Source organism: Rattus norvegicus, chromosome 1 (assembly GCF_036323735.1).
Source record: "Rattus norvegicus strain BN/NHsdMcwi chromosome 1, GRCr8, whole genome shotgun sequence".
Taxonomy (NCBI): Eukaryota; Metazoa; Chordata; class Mammalia; order Rodentia; family Muridae; genus Rattus; species Rattus norvegicus.
Window position 1 is genome coordinate 138,962,550 of NC_086019.1, and position 17,552 is coordinate 138,980,101.

At 39.2% G+C, this 17,552-nt stretch overlaps 1 protein-coding gene across 24 annotated transcripts in view; it reads left to right on the plus strand.

The window, feature by feature from the left end:
- The window catches only part of Akap13 (A-kinase anchoring protein 13), a 306,957-nt gene that overhangs the window by 240,105 nt on the left and 49,300 nt on the right, over window positions 1-17,552 (plus strand). For 21 of the 24 annotated variants that reach the window (XM_039105531.2, XM_039105543.2, XM_039105541.2 and 18 more), the window contains 4 exons: window positions 948-1,056; window positions 7,233-7,275; window positions 8,851-8,983; window positions 15,861-16,035. In XM_039105531.2, the coding sequence (XP_038961459.1) occupies window positions 948-1,056; window positions 7,233-7,275; window positions 8,851-8,983; window positions 15,861-16,035 (460 nt within the window). Of the gene's footprint in view, window positions 1-947; window positions 1,057-7,232; window positions 7,276-8,850; window positions 8,984-10,881; window positions 13,659-15,860; window positions 16,036-17,552 lie in introns of those variants that run through there. The other 3 variants (XM_063284569.1, XM_063284572.1, NM_001106271.3) reach the window with 2 other exon arrangements.

The window sequence follows — 17,552 nt, forward strand, 5'->3', positions numbered from 1 at the left end:
CTGATCTAGACCAGTTGCCTGCAGTCAACTTCCTCTTAAAAGTCTGCTGTTCTCTGAGGTCATTTTTCAGACCTCGCAGTTGTATTTGAAACATAGCAACTGTTTGCCTCAGATTCCATGGTTACACATGGTTACACAGTTCTAAATAATCAGAACTCTTCGGCCCAAATGAGTGAGTGCATGCTAGGAGTCGATGTTCAGCGTCTCTTTCAACTCGTGTGAGTCATAAAGAGGCAGATTCCATCTTGTGAGAGTATTCGAGTGAGCTGTCTCAAAAGGAAAGAGGTGTGAGTCCCTTGTCACCAGAAGTAACAATGGTTCCTTCAGGGATCTTAAAAAGATCCTCTGCTTTTGTGTGGGCTACATGGCTTTTAAAATGCTATGGTTTTAAGTTGCCAGTAACTCTACTGAGGAAGTTACTAAACTGCAGTCACCCTGTGTTCACATACAGTCAGTCTAAGAGGAAGTGAGAGAGATTTCGCCTCTTCCCCGATGCACTGCTGCTTTGCTGGTGCTCTTGAAAGGCTTTCTGCTCACATCTCAGTTTCCAAGTCCTTATAATCAGAATAACAACATAAGCATAGTCACTGTCAATCTGTGAGGCTGTTCTGATCTTTCAAAGGAGCAGTGCTCTCTGTAGTTTGTTACATCTGGTGAAGTTACTTACCGGGTTGTGTGTCCAGCAGGTACCTACTGAGTACTTTCTCAATTTGAAACGTTATTAAATCCTCCGAGGGGTGGAACCCACTGTAAATGGTGATTGCTCACCAGTTCCAGGTGGAAATGGGATGCTTAGAAAAGCTGAGCAACTTCTTAGAAGCTGAGTAACAGCTAAGTGGCAGAGGCAGACTGGATTGCCCTTCGTCCTTCACTAAATCGGGTCAGTGTAAATTCCGCACATGTCTAAATATATGAAAATGAACTCATTCTTCATTTTTTTTTTGTAGACATGTTACAGGTCTAAACAACAGGGATTTAACTACTGTACATCAGCTATTTCTTCTCCATTGACAAAATCCATCTCATTAATGACAATCAGTCATCCTGGATTAGACAGTGAGTATACTGCTTTTTTAAAATAAAAGTATATCTTAACCTATTTTCCTATCATTTTTTCTTACTTTGGGATCTTATTAACTTCTAGAATGTGTCTGCTTCTTCTTTTGACTGTCTTTATACTTAACCATAACTGCTAAGATATCAGTTTTTAGCTCTTCCTCTTGCTATGTAAAAATCTCTTTTATGCATACATTACATTCATTATATTGTGGGGTTTAAATATGACACTATTTTTCAAAAGGTTCTTGAAATAATTTCGGACTTGAAAATGGGTAAAATGACTCTCACAGGAGAAATACCTAGCAAGAATAATACATGGTGGAAATAGTATAAAGAATTTGTGTATTCTTCCCTCAAATCACCAAATGTTACAATAATTCATATTTTTCCAGACTACTCCCTTTCTTTATCTCTCCCTTTCAGAATGTAGGTTTCTGTACCCCTAAATAATTTAATATGTTTCTTAAAAAACAAAGATACTCTTTCTGTATTATCATAATTATCTGAATCAGGAAATTAATCCTGGTCAAATTAATCTAACATAGACACAATTCAGTTTTTATCACCTTTTCCTGCATCCAGGATCCTATCCAAGAGCAGATGTTTAAATGAGTATTTATGTCACAGTAGGCTCCTTAAATCTGGAAATATTTTTTAAGTGATGTTGCCTCTGCTAAACTTCATAGAAGACAAACTGGTCTGAGCACTCAGAAATGTCAGACTCAAGAGACAGAGCTGAAGAACATTTTTACTTAAGCAAGTACAGGAGGAATAAGTCTGAAAATGACTATTAAAACTTTGTGCAAATGCAGGTCAATTGGCTGTCAAGGGTATATTGACACATGAGATTTATAAACATAAGGCATGTGTGCATATAACATGCTTACGGGCATTTTAATTGTATAAATGTTTGTCACCAACTTGTTTGCTTAAGAAACCTCCTTTTTATTATTAAGATTTATTTGTATGTAATGCATATGGATGTTTTACCTCCATCTACATCGGCACCACATATGTGCTGTGCTCAGAGTCCAGAAGAGGGCATTGACACCTCTGGAACTGAAGTCACTGCTGTGAGTTACCATGTGGGTCCTGGAAATCAAGCCCAGGTTATATGGAAGAACAGCCATTGCTTTTAACCACTGAGCCATCTGTCTAGCTCAAGGAACCTGTTTTAAAATTGTTTTTCAGTGTGTAATTTCAGTATATAATCATGGTGCAAAGATTGAATCTAAAAGGGAGTTATGCATATATCCTTCACTATAGGGTTGGGTATTCTGGAAACTAAGCACAAGCTTCTAGTGTCTTTTCAGTGTCCTCTTAAAATTTAATTCAAAAGATCTGGAGACTTCTGTAGCTGCCCTTCATTAATGAGTTCTGTCGTATATCTTGGCTAACTGGATGTTTAATCTTAACAGATTTTCACAGTAGAGTTATGGCACAAAGGATGATTCTCTTGTTTGGATACAGATCCCAGTGTCTACATAACAAGCTAGGCATGCTCTAGGGCTTTTCTGTGACCCCAGCAGGCTCTGGGGGCTTGTGGAAGACAGGAGGACCACTAGAGCTTGCTGCCTTCCAGCCTAGCTAAGGAAAATGAAGTCCAGGTTCAAGGAGACCCTGACTCTCTCTTCTGGTTTCCTGTGTGTACACACCTGAACATAAATACACACACACACACACACACACACACACACACACACACACACGCATGCTTTAAGGGTAGTTGGACCTGCTGTTCAGTTCCTGTTGAGCATGCGTGAGGCCCCCCACCTCCCGAGTTGTGAGATTATAGGCATACACCATCACACTCAGTTTGTAGTCAGTTTTTCATAAGGTAGTTAAACAGATGTTTCATGTAAGCACATACACAATGATGAGTGGATGGCTGTTATAGAAACCCTTTACCCTCAGTCACTTCAGCTGTTAAGTAAGAATGATATGCTGTGCGTGTGCTTTTAATGAGAATTAAAGTCATTAGTATATTTCCTTCTGTATAATGGGTGTAGAGTTCTGTGGTTCACAGTGCTCAAAGTAGCGCCAATGTCTTTTTCTCCCTATCCGTAATTTAAGCACTTTTGGAAACAAGAACATTGACTATCGTGTTGGAAAAAACTAATGGGAAAAATGTTTCTGGTGCCACATAGACAAGCAGAGCGAAAGTTTCAGCAAGAACAGTTTATTTTTACAAACGAGAACAGTGACCTAGCCTGGGCAAGCAAAGGGGGCTTGGGGGGGAGGGGCATCTCATTGCACCTCATTGGTGGAAGCTCAACTTTATAATCTGATTTGGTTGTTGTAGCTTTCATATTAGGTACAGGGCAAATCTTTGATCTGATTTAGGGCCTTAAGGTTCCCAAATGATAAAAGGAAAGTTGATGTATCTATTTTCCAGTCCTTATTTGGGAACCAACTCTTTGCTATGTACCAGACTAGACAATGGTGGAAAAGGATGAACTTACTGATAGTTTTTTTTTCTTGGCTATATTTACAATTTAGTAATAAATGAAACAAATAAAAAGAACATTCACTGTTCTGGAATTATCAGAACTTAGAAATTGAACAAAGTTCAGACCAAAAGAAATTAGAAATTGATATATGGAAATCGAAACTGAGGATTTGGGTTTTCTTCCCAATGGCAGTAGAAACATGTAAATGAAAACATTTCAGATCAACCATGATGGAAATGATGTTGGGAAGAAAAATCTTGCAGGTCAATTGAAGGCTTTTGTGGGGTTTGCACTGTAGCTGGTTCAGACTAGTGACCTCAGGAGAGAAGTTGAAGTTCAACGAAGCCCAAATGAGGAGTGCTGTAAGGATCTAAAGGTACTTTTGAGTGACTAAGTAGCTCTTAGATACCACTTGGCTGGTGAAGAGCCAAGAGGAAGAGCATAGTGGCAGGAAAAGATTTTCACTATTAAGACACTTGTCAAACAGTGAGATATTTATGTTTTCTCCCCTGTAGTAGGCAGAAAGCTGCAAAAATCAACTTCACCTTTGAGTGTTCAGAAATTCTCAAATCTCTTTAATCCAAAGTAGTGGTGTAGTACTATAGAAAAACAGCTAGGTTATGGTAAGAAACCAAAACCTCAGTAAACTTTCTTATCTCTGTGAACAAACTGTAATCCCAGAACATTACTAGTCTCAGTGGAATCTTGTTATTAATCATTTTATATGTTTACATTTCAGTTGTTATCCCCCTTTCCCGTCTCCCCTTCCCCTTGGCCTCTAAGAGGGTGCTCACCCACACGCTCCTGCCTCATCCCTCTAGCATCCCCCTTCTCTGGGACATCAAGGCTCCACAGGATCAAGTGATCCCTCCTACCCCCCAACGGATGCCAGATGGGGCAGTCCTCTGCTACATATGTATCGGGAGCCATGATCAGCCCATGATCCATGAAGGACTAAACCACTCTTGGTTGGCGGTTTAGTCCCTCAGAGCTCTGAGGGGTCTGGTTAATTGATACTCTTGTTCTTCCTATGGTGTCACAATCCCCCTCAGCCCTTCCCCTAACTCTGCTGTTGGGGTCCCCAGCTTAGTCCAATGGTTAGCTGTGATTATCTGCATCTGTCTTAGTCAGGTATTGGCAAAGTGTCTCAAAGGACATCCATTCCAGGCTCCTGTCTGTAAGCACATCTTGGCATCAGCAATAGTGTTATAGTTTGATGTATGCAGATGGGAGGATCTCATGGTGGAGCAGTCTCTGGGTAGCCTTTCCTTCAGCTTCTGCTCTATTTTTGTCCCTGGATTTCCTTTAGACAGGAACAGTTCTGGGTTAAAATTTTTTAGATGAGTGGGTAGCCCCATCCCTCCACTGGGGGCCATACCTGTGTACTGGAGGTGGTATCTTCAGGTTCTATCTCCCTGCTATTAGGTATTTTGGCTAATGTCATCCTCATTGGGTCCTGGGAGCCTTTCATATCCCTGTCATCCAGAACTTTCTAGTGGTTCCCCAAATTCCCCACCCCACCCCTGCTACTTATTTTTATTCATTCTCCTTGCCCTCTGGACTTCTCTAGTTGGAATCTTAAAAACATAAAAGCAAAAGAGTTTGATATCTAGCATTTCTCAAATGGTTCATTCAGTCCAAAAATGCCAGTGAGATTAATGAGGAGGAAGTAGTCAAATACATTAAGAGACATGGTTAAAGATACATTGTAAAGGCCCAAGGCAATGTTTAATATGTTGTACTTCCCAAATTTATTAATTAGGAAGCTATAATAATGTATAGACCATCCATGCTCCATGAGACTCTTGTTCTATACAATATATTTTATTATATGTCTACTCAATGGTTGCAGCTCAAAATCTCTAGATCTATAGTAGAATAGGTCTCCATGTTATTTTGTGTTTAAAAATATGGTTCAAATGTAATTTATCTGCAATAATGGTTAACGAGTTAATGATAGGTTTATTCTCTTCTGTTTATAATTTGTCATGGAGATGGCCCGTGTTATCTCATACTCTTAAAGTGTCTACACTTCAGGAATTTCAGAGGCAATAATTTTGGTGGCAGTGGTAAATTAATCTGTATTTTTTTTCTCCAGAACCACATGTAAGAAGTTATAGTAACTAAAATAAATTCTTTTTCAGCAATAAAAACATTGGGAACTCTTAGATTTGTTGCCATAGATTTTCTTGGTACCTAATCACATATGTATTTAGTTTTCATTTACTCCACAGAAATCAACCAGTAGCTAGTTTTCTTGGCCAAGTTCATGTTTTTCTGCAATGTGAATCTGACTTTTATTTTGTATAGTTTACTAGACTGGTAGCTTAGTGCATTGCTTAAGTGTGCAGTGCAGTCCTGGCAGTTCAAAGGGAGTCGGATGCTTAGATCAGTGAAGGCTCTGGAGTTGGAAAAGCTCTAAAGCCACTGTTTTAGTCAACAGTCTTGTTTGAAAGCGGACTAAGGTATGAAAGGTCCGAGTGCTTAGTCTCACAACTAGATTCTGCAGAATAGGGAGGCAGGCACTTCTTCCCAGGCCACTGTTTCAAACATGGGGAAAGTAGTGGGAGAACCCCAAGTTGTCAGGTATAGGAAAGCAGAACTTTGAAGAATCCCTTTAATGGTTCATGTACTTTATTCCTACCAATTGAATGTTGAAGTTACTTAGTAAGAATTATAACTTTACATTTAAAATGTAGACCCAATTTGAGGTTGAAAGAGCTTAAAATGCCGATACTGTCCTTGTGGAGCATCTTCAAATCTCTCAGATTCAAGTTATACTCGTAATAACCCTAGAGACTCTCAAAACCGACCTCAAAAAGTAAAGTGTCTGTGTTTTCTCCATATGATAACAGCAGTTATACAGTAGGTAGGTACCAGCTATAAATGCCATATTAAAAACTGAAAGCCATTCACCTTTGTGCTTGAAGCTTTGATCGCTTCTATATTCTCAATAGTAGTTCAAATCTTTCTTATTTTAATAGTAATTCTTAATTCATTTATCTCTTAATTTACCCACATTAATATGTTTCATAGAGAAATATTGTTCCCTTTTTCTGCTTACTACCTTGCTACCTCACTTAGCCATGGAATTTTAGTCACATGGTTCCATTTCTCTTAAGGGAGGGAAGAATGAATCTGCCCCATTCATTTTATTGCTGTCAACTTGAAAAAGACCTAGCCATCTGCTCCCCTCACTTCACAGTTGAGGAGCTGATCTGGAGAAGTCTTTCCCACTCTAGAGGCAGGGCCGGGCGCTCTTGTCAGCACTTTGCTCCCTCTGGTTCACTGATCTATTTCCAGGAGTGCTCAGGAAGCTATCCCATAACATTACACTATTCCACTGAGCGTATTTACGAGTAGAAAAAGGAACATTTGCTTTCTTCTTTTATATTCTTTGATAAAGTCTCAGAAGGATGGCCCATGGCAACTGAGAATTCATTAAAAACATAAATGTACTTCACTTGTATTTAAACATATCAACTAATGTTTTCAGTTACCCAGATCCTGAATTAAATTTACTTTCTTCAAATATAATTTATGCGTATTTCCATTCTAAGGTTCCCAGTTTAATTTCTCCTCCTCCTAACCTTTGTAAGGAAGAGGCCCCATGCACTGAATCTCGGGGACTTTGTGCTTCTTACCTGTGAACTGTTAGGTGGAGCATTTACCATCAGGACAAGATCTTTGTGTGCTAACTTTACCTCTGTGGTGCTTTTCTAGATTCACGGCCCTTCCACAGTGCCAGTGCCAACCTGACAGAGAGGTAAGAGTTTCTTACTCCCTTTCCCAAAGTGAAATGAAGACAATACAAACTAGCTTACCGTGTGTAATTAAGTGCTCTAAGTTCTTTGAGCTTACCCACATTCTGACTTCCTTAAATGGTAAAGTTGAAATCATTAGAAAGTGTTTTACAATGTAGGCATTGCCTTTTTAATTTTGCTCAATCACTTTATCCTCTTATTCTTTATATTTTCTATTATAAAGGTGATCATTTGCTTTTAATCATGTAAAATATACTTATATTTAACATTATATACTGAAATATGCTTGGCTTGTGGAGATTTTCAATTTTGAATAAATTTAATACTTTGCTCCATAGAGTTATACATATACATAGAGAGAGACAGACAGATACAGGTGTGTCTAAGCAAACTTTTGCATTCTTTTTATTTTCTTAGCCATTTTAACCTTTAAAGTTGAGGGTTGGTGGTATAATTCAGTTGCTGTGCTTAACATGCAGGAGGCTCTGGGTTCCATCCCCATTCCAAAAGGAAAGCTGTGTGTAGTCTATACCTGTGCACATTAGAACTGAGGTTGTCCTTTTCCTCCTCTCCCCCTCTCTTTCCTAATACTGGGGAACAACCCAGGGATTTGTGCATGCTAGGTAAGTGTTCACTCACTGAACTTCATTCCACCCTGAATACATTTTTCACTTGACAACATGCACAAAATCCCCATTGACTCATCACTTATGGTTCTTTGTGTTTCTGAAATTAAACATTGTGATTTAGTGTCACTGGATTTCCGATTATTTTGTTTAGGTTGCCCCCTTTTTCACAAAGACTTTAGTTTTGATTGTGATCTAGAGTCTTTCCAATGAGTGTTTCTCTTTATGGTGCTTTCAAATTTTTATCTTTCTTTCTCAAAAGCAGTGGGTTTTATGCATTTCTCTTAAAAATGGACATCTCTGTTTTATAAGCTCCACATATATAAGTAAGGCTGTTAAGAGGATCCTTTTATGGCTCTGCTTGTGAATGTGCTCCCAGAGGCTGAAACTACCGCCCTGTGGGACAGTGCTAAATACCAGGCAGATTGCTCAGATGGGTTCTTTGTCCTTCCGTTATCTCTTCAAATCCCAGTATACTTCAAGGAAATCCACTATTATGAATCTCCTAAAATCAAAACACGTCCAGATTAGATGGGCTTAAGTTTCATTCAGACTTCTTGACAACTTGGATCTCTAGAATGGATCTGTCCACATTCTCCCTGAAATGTGCTTATTCTTCACCCCAAAGTTTGTACGTAGCTTTCCAGACAGGACCACAGTTTGTCAGTAGGCCTGAAGACTAGAAAAGATGTATGTCCTCTACTGTTAATGGGCTTGTCCTTGTCCTGAGATTTTGTTTTGCCAGTTTTCTCAGCACATACCCTGCCATCCCTTTGTGTGTACGGATGTCCTTTCAAACAAAGAAGTCGGTATGCCCACTACTATGTCTATATTTAATTTCAGATTTGTTTTCATAGTGTATGAGACCATCCAGTAGCCACTGCCTGTTTCTTCCTCAGTCCACCATTTAACTTTTCTAGTCCTGAAAAACATAATCTTTTTTTTATTCAGTATAACAGAAGAGAACTGTAATTTCCTGCCTCCAAGCCCCTCAAAAAAGAGTTTTGAAGAAAAGAGTGGGACTAAGGTTAGTCGCACCTTCAGCTACATCAGGAATAAAATGTCCAGCAGCAAGAAGAGCAAAGTAAGTATCCTCTGAGCATTCTGTAGTAAGTGCTTGTCACCACCCTCCTGTAGACAACAGGGGATGAGCGGGTAAAGCAGCAGCAGTGCAAGCTGTGCTGTGGCTAGAGTGTCGCCACTGTCTGTCACGTGCCACAAGTCGCACATGCCTCAGCCTACTGAATCCTTTCACGAACCCTGCTGCTGTAGGCCTTCTTCCTTAGGGCATGCCTGTCGAGCATGGAGAAGAGGTCCAAACCCCATTTCTCTCACCTCACCCCACGTACTGAACCACAAGGCAGGAATTATTAAATCAGGTTTAAAATCCAATAGAAGGACTTTATGCTAAGACCAGAAGAAATATTTATAGGACTAGAGGGAAGAAAATTATGCTTCCGAAAAATTACAAGAACTTTTAAGACTTTCTTACATCTATTTCTACTTAAGAGGATTTGTTTTGTATCCACTTAAGAAGTTAAATTAAGACACTTAAACCTGGGGTTGAAGAAGTGGCTAAGCACTGGCAGTTCTTCCATAGGACGTGGGTTCAATTCCCAGTACCTACTTGATGGCTCACAAACACATTTCAGTTCAATTTCACAGGTGTAATTATAGCTGTTTGTTCATTACAGGATACTTACTATAAAATATAAAGTTAAAAAATAAATATATAATTACCCCCATATATTCTTAATACTTTGATTTATATGTTTAATACTTTTGTGGTATGTCCTAAAGAGAAAGAAATTAAGTTTTTTATACTGATTCCTGATCCTAAATGAAAAGTATTTTCATTTCAAGCAAGTGAGGGTAACACTGTCCCTCCCTTGCCCACGGTCTGTTTACTTACCTGTAACCATCTGTCACATACACAAAGAAATAAGTGCACAAAGATAGATTCACTTAAGGAGAGTCACGTGTATCTATATACATTGTATATATACATGTATGCACATAAACATACTGAACTCAACAGCATTCTTTTAAATGTACCCTCTTTATAGCCAACACACTTTGGGGCAAAACCCATGCCCATGAGTAGTTGGCTGACATAAAATGAGCTCAATGGTATTTTTGTTTTGTTTTTGTTTGTTTTAGCATGGTGTTGGTAATGTTTTTGGTTTTTTTGAGGTTTTTTTGTTTTGTTTTGTTTTAATAGAAGACATAGAGAAGTAGGGAGATCCTGGGAAGAAGAAAAAGACAGATCAAAATATGCTAATTTTTTTCAATTAAAAAAAGTTCCCTCTTTTCCCTAATTAAGCCTTTCAGGCACTCAGTTATGTAAGCTAATAGGAGTACAGCCAATAAGTTTTACTAAATGTATCAGCTTTTTGTATGGTAACCAGTTACCTGCTATAATCATCTCTTTCAGAAGGATAGGATTTCAGAGGTTTCAGCTGTGTTCACCTCGTGTTGTTGCTTTGGGCCTGTGGTAGTAAATAAAACACCCCATGCTCAGATCATCTGCTGGAAGGAGGGGAAGCAAAGTAAGGGGCTGGGGTTTCATAACCCCCTGCAAGGGCACACACCCATCTCCAATGGGCCCCAGCAAGCACAGGGAGCAAGCACAAGGACCTTTGAGAGTGCATACTGTCCTAGCTATGACTCCAGGCTTTGTAACTAAAGCATCTTTTACCATAAGGCTCAAATCTGCTTTTTCACCATTTTTCCTATCAAGTACAAGATGGAAATATAGTGTACTAAATCATTTCTAGCCTAATTTATGTGTTTAAATATTGACTCCATTCTTGTTTTAAAACTAAACATATTTAAGAAGTCAGGAGGCTGGGATGCGTACTGTATTCCACCTACTGACAGCAGCAGAGCCTGCATGGGGTTTTTTTTTGGTGGCTTGTTTGTTTGTTTGTTTTTTGTTTTGGGTTTTTTTTTGTTGTTTTGTTTTGGTTTGGTTTGGTTTTTTTTTTTTTTTTTTTTTTTGGTTTTTTGGTTTTTTAGCTTCCTTGTTCATCAGTAGTTGCTATCAACAACAACAAAAAAAATCCCTTGGGAAAACCAAACCATGTATTACTGAACGCCTTCTCTGTTTAATGGCATGTAATTCTCAATTACCCTTGAAAGTGTAATGGTCTGGTTTGGATAAATTCAAAATGTCAATTTTTTTTTGTTTTGCTTTTAAATTGGATCTTACCCAAACACACATAATTATAAGACCAGCAAGTCAGTGGAGACTCTCTCTGATCACCTCTCCTGTTGCATGGTGGATACAACAGTGACATTGCTGAGGGGGTAATACAGACAGCAAAAAAGATAGTGTGGAATCAGACTTAGAAACTAGAGCTTCTGTTTAAAACAGAATCCCACCCACCCCATCTTCCATACTCTATAAACTGCAGCTCCATAAAGTATTTCAACTAGCAAGTCTAGAACATGCTCAGGCAGGACTATATGTGGTCTGGCTTCCCAAACATGTTGCCTGTCCTCCTGTGCTTATTTTTTTTTTCAGCAAAATCCATTACTAAGTAGTTTCTTTTTCCCTTCTCTTTAATATTTTTTAACCTCAGAGGACTAGCATTAGGTAAGAGTCAGGTGGTGAGATAGAACAGGGAAAGAGGCTACCTGTGTTAGAGTCAGGTCTGCCAGCACTGTTAAAGAACCAGTCGACCTCTTGCCTCCATTCCTCTCCGTCGTCAAAATGACAACACTCTTTTGCAATTGGCATGGTTCCTCTTTCAGACTTGGCTTCAAGATTTGATCTTTGGGGGCTAAATTGTCTCCAGCAATGGAGACTCCAAAATTTGCAAATTCATAGCTCTGCACATTGCGGTACAATTCCCTTCACCAAGTATTAACAAGTACCCCCAGTGGCAGGCGTGTTAACATGCCGTCTTTCCAGTTAGTGGCTGTTAGCTAACTGTTAAGTAAGACTGTTACACAGCTGCTGTGACTGTGTCAGTATAGGAGAGGTATGAGAGAGAAACAGTCCTGTGTCCACCCTATTGCACAGATAAATAAGGATCAATCCACTCTTCTTCCTAACTATTGAATGGTGTTTTCTATATTGTTTTTTTTTAAAGTGATACCATAGATATTAACACTATTTTTTCTATAAAAAATGATGAACTTTCGCTTCTTTTAACCTGTTTGGGAGTTAGTTGTCTTCTCCTTTTTCTCATTGCTAGAGATTGAATGCAGGGCCTTGCACATATTAGGCCAATGATGTAACCACTGAAGTGTCTACCAAGTGCTAGGATTACTAATTTTTTAATCTGTGTTAATTAGACCATATAGTCTTATTTTATTCAGCTACTAACCATATGAGTTGTATCTGAATATAGTTAGGGAAGTCTCTCTGTGTAAACATGGTATACATGTCTATGAGAATATAATTACAAACTTGGGTTTGCTATTCCACATGTCAAGCTCTGACTGCCAACAGTCTTGGACACAGGGTAGCCAAAGTTAACTATTAGACAGCAAATGTTTCACATTCCTAGATAATGTGTGTTCCCCAATAGTGCCAAGCTTTTGTGTATATAGTATTTATTATATAAAGAATTTAGTTATCAGTCCAGCATACATAAGCTTTGAATCATCTGTAACGTGCAGACGTTGCAAATGTATAGACTGAATGCTTTTCAAAAGGTTAGGAGCCCTAAACAGGAAATATAAGAGGAAGATGGGCAGTTTCTCCTTTTGTCGTACTGTCTTTGAGCAGGAGAACTGTTTCCTGCTGGTAAACTGTGTGTATTAGATACGTTTAAGGTCCTTGGATACATACGTACTACTTGCCTTCATAAAGAGAGTGGTCTTCAAGCCACTGATTCTCCTTTTCTGTTAAGCTCTCATTTTTACAAGAACCGCTTAAAGACACAAGACACGTTTTAGGCCAGTTCCTAGTCAGACTCAAAAGTTGTCTGACTAAAAAAGGACTTTCTCCACAGCTGATAGGCTGGTTAACTTTATAGTGAGCCGTTCAGGCCCCTCCTAGCTTCTGTGCCTTGTATATGAGAGAACTTTCCAAGATGCCTAATCACATTAGGTTTGTGGAGTACCCAGCCTTCTAAAAGAACAGGCTTAGGAAAGTGAAACTGATTTTCTTGCATAGCACCCTAGTATTATCATGACCAATCTCGTCCATTTTTAAATGTCATTAGATTCTTTTCCACAGTACAGTTAAAGCATGTTAGCAGTGGTTAAATATAGACATATTAAATTTAAGAATAATAACCAGTCACCATTTTGCCATTGGCAACTTTACTAAAATATTTCTTATGAAACATTGCTTTTTTTATGCAATTAGGAATATGTTTTTTAGAAAATGTGCTTTTTAACTTCCAGTATCATGTGTAGTCTCGATCCTTGTCATATTTCCCATACGATAATGCAAATGCTGTCCACACATATACTTGAGAGTTACTTCAGTTTTCTTTCATTTCCTGTGTTCTTCAGGGTAGAGTGGTTAGCCTTACCAGCAGCATTCAAATAGTTAAGACTGTCTCAAGGAAGCAAGCAGCCTCAACCCTCCCCTTATGCACTTTCTCAACCAGTCCCTGGCTTCCTCTTACTGCTTTGCTAATGGTAGCTCTGAGATACTGAAATGTCTGCCCTGCCAGCATGAGCATCTCCTGTGAGAGAACATTTCCTGGCATGGGGGTCAAATCATGTCAGTAAAATGGGGTCGGCTTCCCGAAGTTCCTCTCATAACAGTGAGATTCTCAGGACTAAAGCATGGGCAGGTAAGAGCCTGACTTCTTCAAAGCACTGAACTACAACAGGGGGAGGTTTGGTTTCTGTCCTTGGAGGAACTAGTCTGGATTACTGTAAAGGATGAGAAACTGGATTATTCAGATCTGAAGAATATTACAGTTCATCAGAGGATAACATAGTACCCTAGAAAGTTGTGCTGTTTAATTTTATTTTTTTAACCATTGGTGTATGCTCTTAACCTTCAAGCAAAAAAAAAAAAGTTTAAATTAACAATTTACTCAGAGAAATCTGCAGCAAAAAAATTAGTTAAAAGGGATGTGCTCAAGGTGTGGTAATTCGGGTTCTGTGCACTTTAGCAGTTACTAATTTTTGTTCAGAAGTGTTTCCTGTTTTGTAAAGTGGTTTACCCCCATCCTTTCTGTTTGGTTGTGTTTTTTTTTTTTTTTTTTAATAGTTTCAAGATGCATCATTTGGCTTTGGGGGGTTTGCTCCATGTATTCTGTTAAGGGAAATGTTCACTGAATCATGAATTTTACAAATAGCCCATTTCATATATTGGGTGGGTTCTGAACTTTAGAAAATCAGATGATTCGAGTTCCGATTTGGTACTGATGATTGCTTTGTGATCCTTTGCAACGCAAGGGACATTGCCAGTCCTTCACAGTACAGGTGGTGAATGAGAGCTGAGCTTTAGTGAGCCCAAACTGCATCAATTCCAGCTTAAATAGTTCCTGCTCTGTGCTACAAGATACATTATGAGACATCTCTAAGCCTTCAAATCTCTTCAAATACAAATTAGAACAATGCCGTGTCCTAAGAAAATACATGAAAGTTACCTATTTCAGAGCCTGCCACATCGTAACTATTGATCATTTTAAGTGTCATGAATTATCCTCTGTTGTAGAGTAGGAAGCATGATGCCCACCTGCCCATCAAGTCTGTCTAGACAACCTCCGCAGGTGGCATTGATTAGTAATTGTCATGGTCACTCACTCTGAGAAGCTCATTTTTGGGGTATTTTTTATTTTTAGATTGTAGTCCTAGTATTAACTGTAGGTAAAATTCACCTTTACAGATTGTAGCACTTGGTGGTCTAGTTAGTGTGTAAGGGAATTATTCCATCAATCTTGGGAATCCCTACCCTGGGTGCCCAGTCTTCTGAGAGGAAGTGGGGGCTGTAGTAATCAGCTTGAAGAGACAAGAAGGCGGTCTGGGGAAGGTTCCTGACAAGGCCTCATGTCTTTCTGAACTTCTCTTTTTCCATGCTTTGCACCAGCATCCTTACCACTGCTCCTGTGTTCTTGTCTCCCAACAAGTCAAAATGTCCTTTCCTTCACTTCAGAAGATTGTAGTTCTGTGTTGAGTTAGCAGAGTTAATATGCTGATGGCACTCATTTTCAGTGAGGTATAAATAATTACTATAGTGTATTAAATGTTGCTTAATATGTGCTAGGCTTTGTGTGTGTTACTTCTTATTACAAACAATAACTATAAATGGACACCTGTCCCATTTGCAAATGAAATGACTAGGGCTCAGAGAAATAACTTCCCCATAGTCCCACATTAGTAGAGCTTAGAACTGACCTTATTCTTAACATCTGTGCAGTCTTCTGCCCTCCTCTCAGTACCCTGTCTGTCACCACTTGAACATTGGACCAAATTCAATATCTGATAACCTACTGAGTTCTGAGTAGTAAAAGACAGTATATGTGGAGTTATCTAATAGTTCTGATTAGTGTAAGGAAGGAAATGCCCTCGTTTCTCAGAGACATACATGTAGTGTGTAAAACTTAGAGAGGAACCTCACAGAACTTTTTAAACTGTCTACATGACATTTTTTTTTTCTTCTTCAAGCTTATCCAGAATGGCTACCTTCCTTCCTCTGCTCTCTTTCTAAACTGGTCCTAAATTCTGCATATCCTGTGTGGACGATGCTGTACTAAGAAAAGCTCTGTGTGGACTATGCCGTACATTACTAAGAAGAGCTCTTCCTCTGTAGATTCTGCCCTGTGTCTCTTAATATAAACAGCCCTGATGGCTCAGAACTCATAAGTGTTTCTAATGTGAGCTCAAATGTTTGAAAAATTCATGAAATGTTGCCCAGGCATTGTTCCTCATTTCTGTCCACAATAGCCACCACCCTCCCTTGACCACTTGCTGTCTTTGTGTCCCGGTGAGGGGAAGGCCTTCCTTCCAGTACTCAGTTAACTGTTGATTCTTTTCTTTGGCAGGAAAAGGAAAAAGAGAAAGATAAAACTAAGGAAAAAGAGAAGGAATCTAAAGAGAAGGAAAAAGATAAAAAGACTCTTAACGGGCACACTTTCAGCCCCATTCCTATTGTGGGTCCCATCAACTGCAGCCAGTGCATGAAGCCTTTCACCAACAAGGACGCCTACACATGTGCAAGTAAGAGACATGCTTCTTCCTCCCATCCGATGAGACTGCCTTGCCTCACCAAAGCTGCTTTGTTTTTAGTTTCCTGTGCATCCCACCCCTGATCTCTTCCTCATTTGTGTGGAGAAGTAACTTTTGTGTGTGTGTGTGTCTGTGTGTCTGTGTGTGTCTGTGTGTCTGTGTTTTCAAATTGTAATTATGTAACATGCAATATGTATTTCTTTTCAAACATCTCTAGTTTCAAAATCTGCACTTATCAACCACCTTGTATTGCAAGAAATCTGGCAAATAAAGCAATATGTAGCCTTGAACCTTAAAGCTTCTCAGATCTTTTGTCAGATCATACACACTTATTTTTATGCATGCACATACATGCAGTTTAGAGATTCAAACTCAGGGCCTGGTATAGAAAAGCAATCTTGCTTCTAAGCTGTTTCTCAGCCCTTGTGCACTTATTTTTGAATCTGGTCTTTTGGAATATGACCCAGCTGTTTGCCAGCATTAAATAATGATGGCTACCAGATGAGAGTATCTGCATGTGCACATGTGCTCCATGTCTCTGGTACATGACTCAGATAATCAGTGTGTGTGTCACAGCTACTTCATCTACAATTGCAACACAAAGGTAGCCATAGATACAGCAACAAAAAAGGCTTCGTTCCAGGAAAAATTTATTTGTAGACTCTGACATTTAAACTTTGCATGACATGTCATATTCATCTTTTCAATAATTTTTTTATTATTTTATTTATTTACATTCTAGTCTATCCCCCATCCCGGTCCTACCTCCTATAGTTCCTCATCATTCCTTCCTCCCACCCCCCACTCCATTGCCTCCAAGAGGGTACCCACCCCACCAGGCCTCTCCCTTCCCTGGGACCTCAAGTCTCTTGAGGATTAATCACATCTTCCCCCACAGAGTCCAGACCAGTATATATATGTGTTGGGGGCTGTGGACCAGCCTATGTATGTATGCTTCTGGTTGGTGGCTCAGTCTGGGAGCTCCCTGGGGTCTGGGTTAGTTGAGACTGCAGGCCTTCCTATGGGGCCAGTTCTTTTTCAACCATCTAAAATATAAAAGCCATCGATAGCTCATGGACTGCAAGATCAAGCAACAGGCCAGATCTAGCACACATACTATACCTTACAAATATTTGTTCTAAGACAGTATTTCTCAAAGTTGTGTCATTGTACGCATAGAAAGTAATTATATTTGTAAAGCACACCAAGGTAAAACAAGAAAGCCACTTTGTTCAGAGGTGAGAAAACTGGGAATCAGCTGCTGTTGGCCCAGGACAACTAGGAGGCTGTGGTGCCTTGTCTCATGTTAGACCTGCAACACATGCCGATGAGACAGTGGCTAAGCCTCACATGAGATACCGTGATATCTTGTTTTCAGTCATTTATTTTGCACTCCGAATAATCTATTACTCAAAATAATTAACTTACTAGAATTAGAAGTGCTAAGAGAAGAGTTTATATTGGCAGATTTAAAGTTCGGTAATGATTTTGACTTCCTTGCTTTGTTT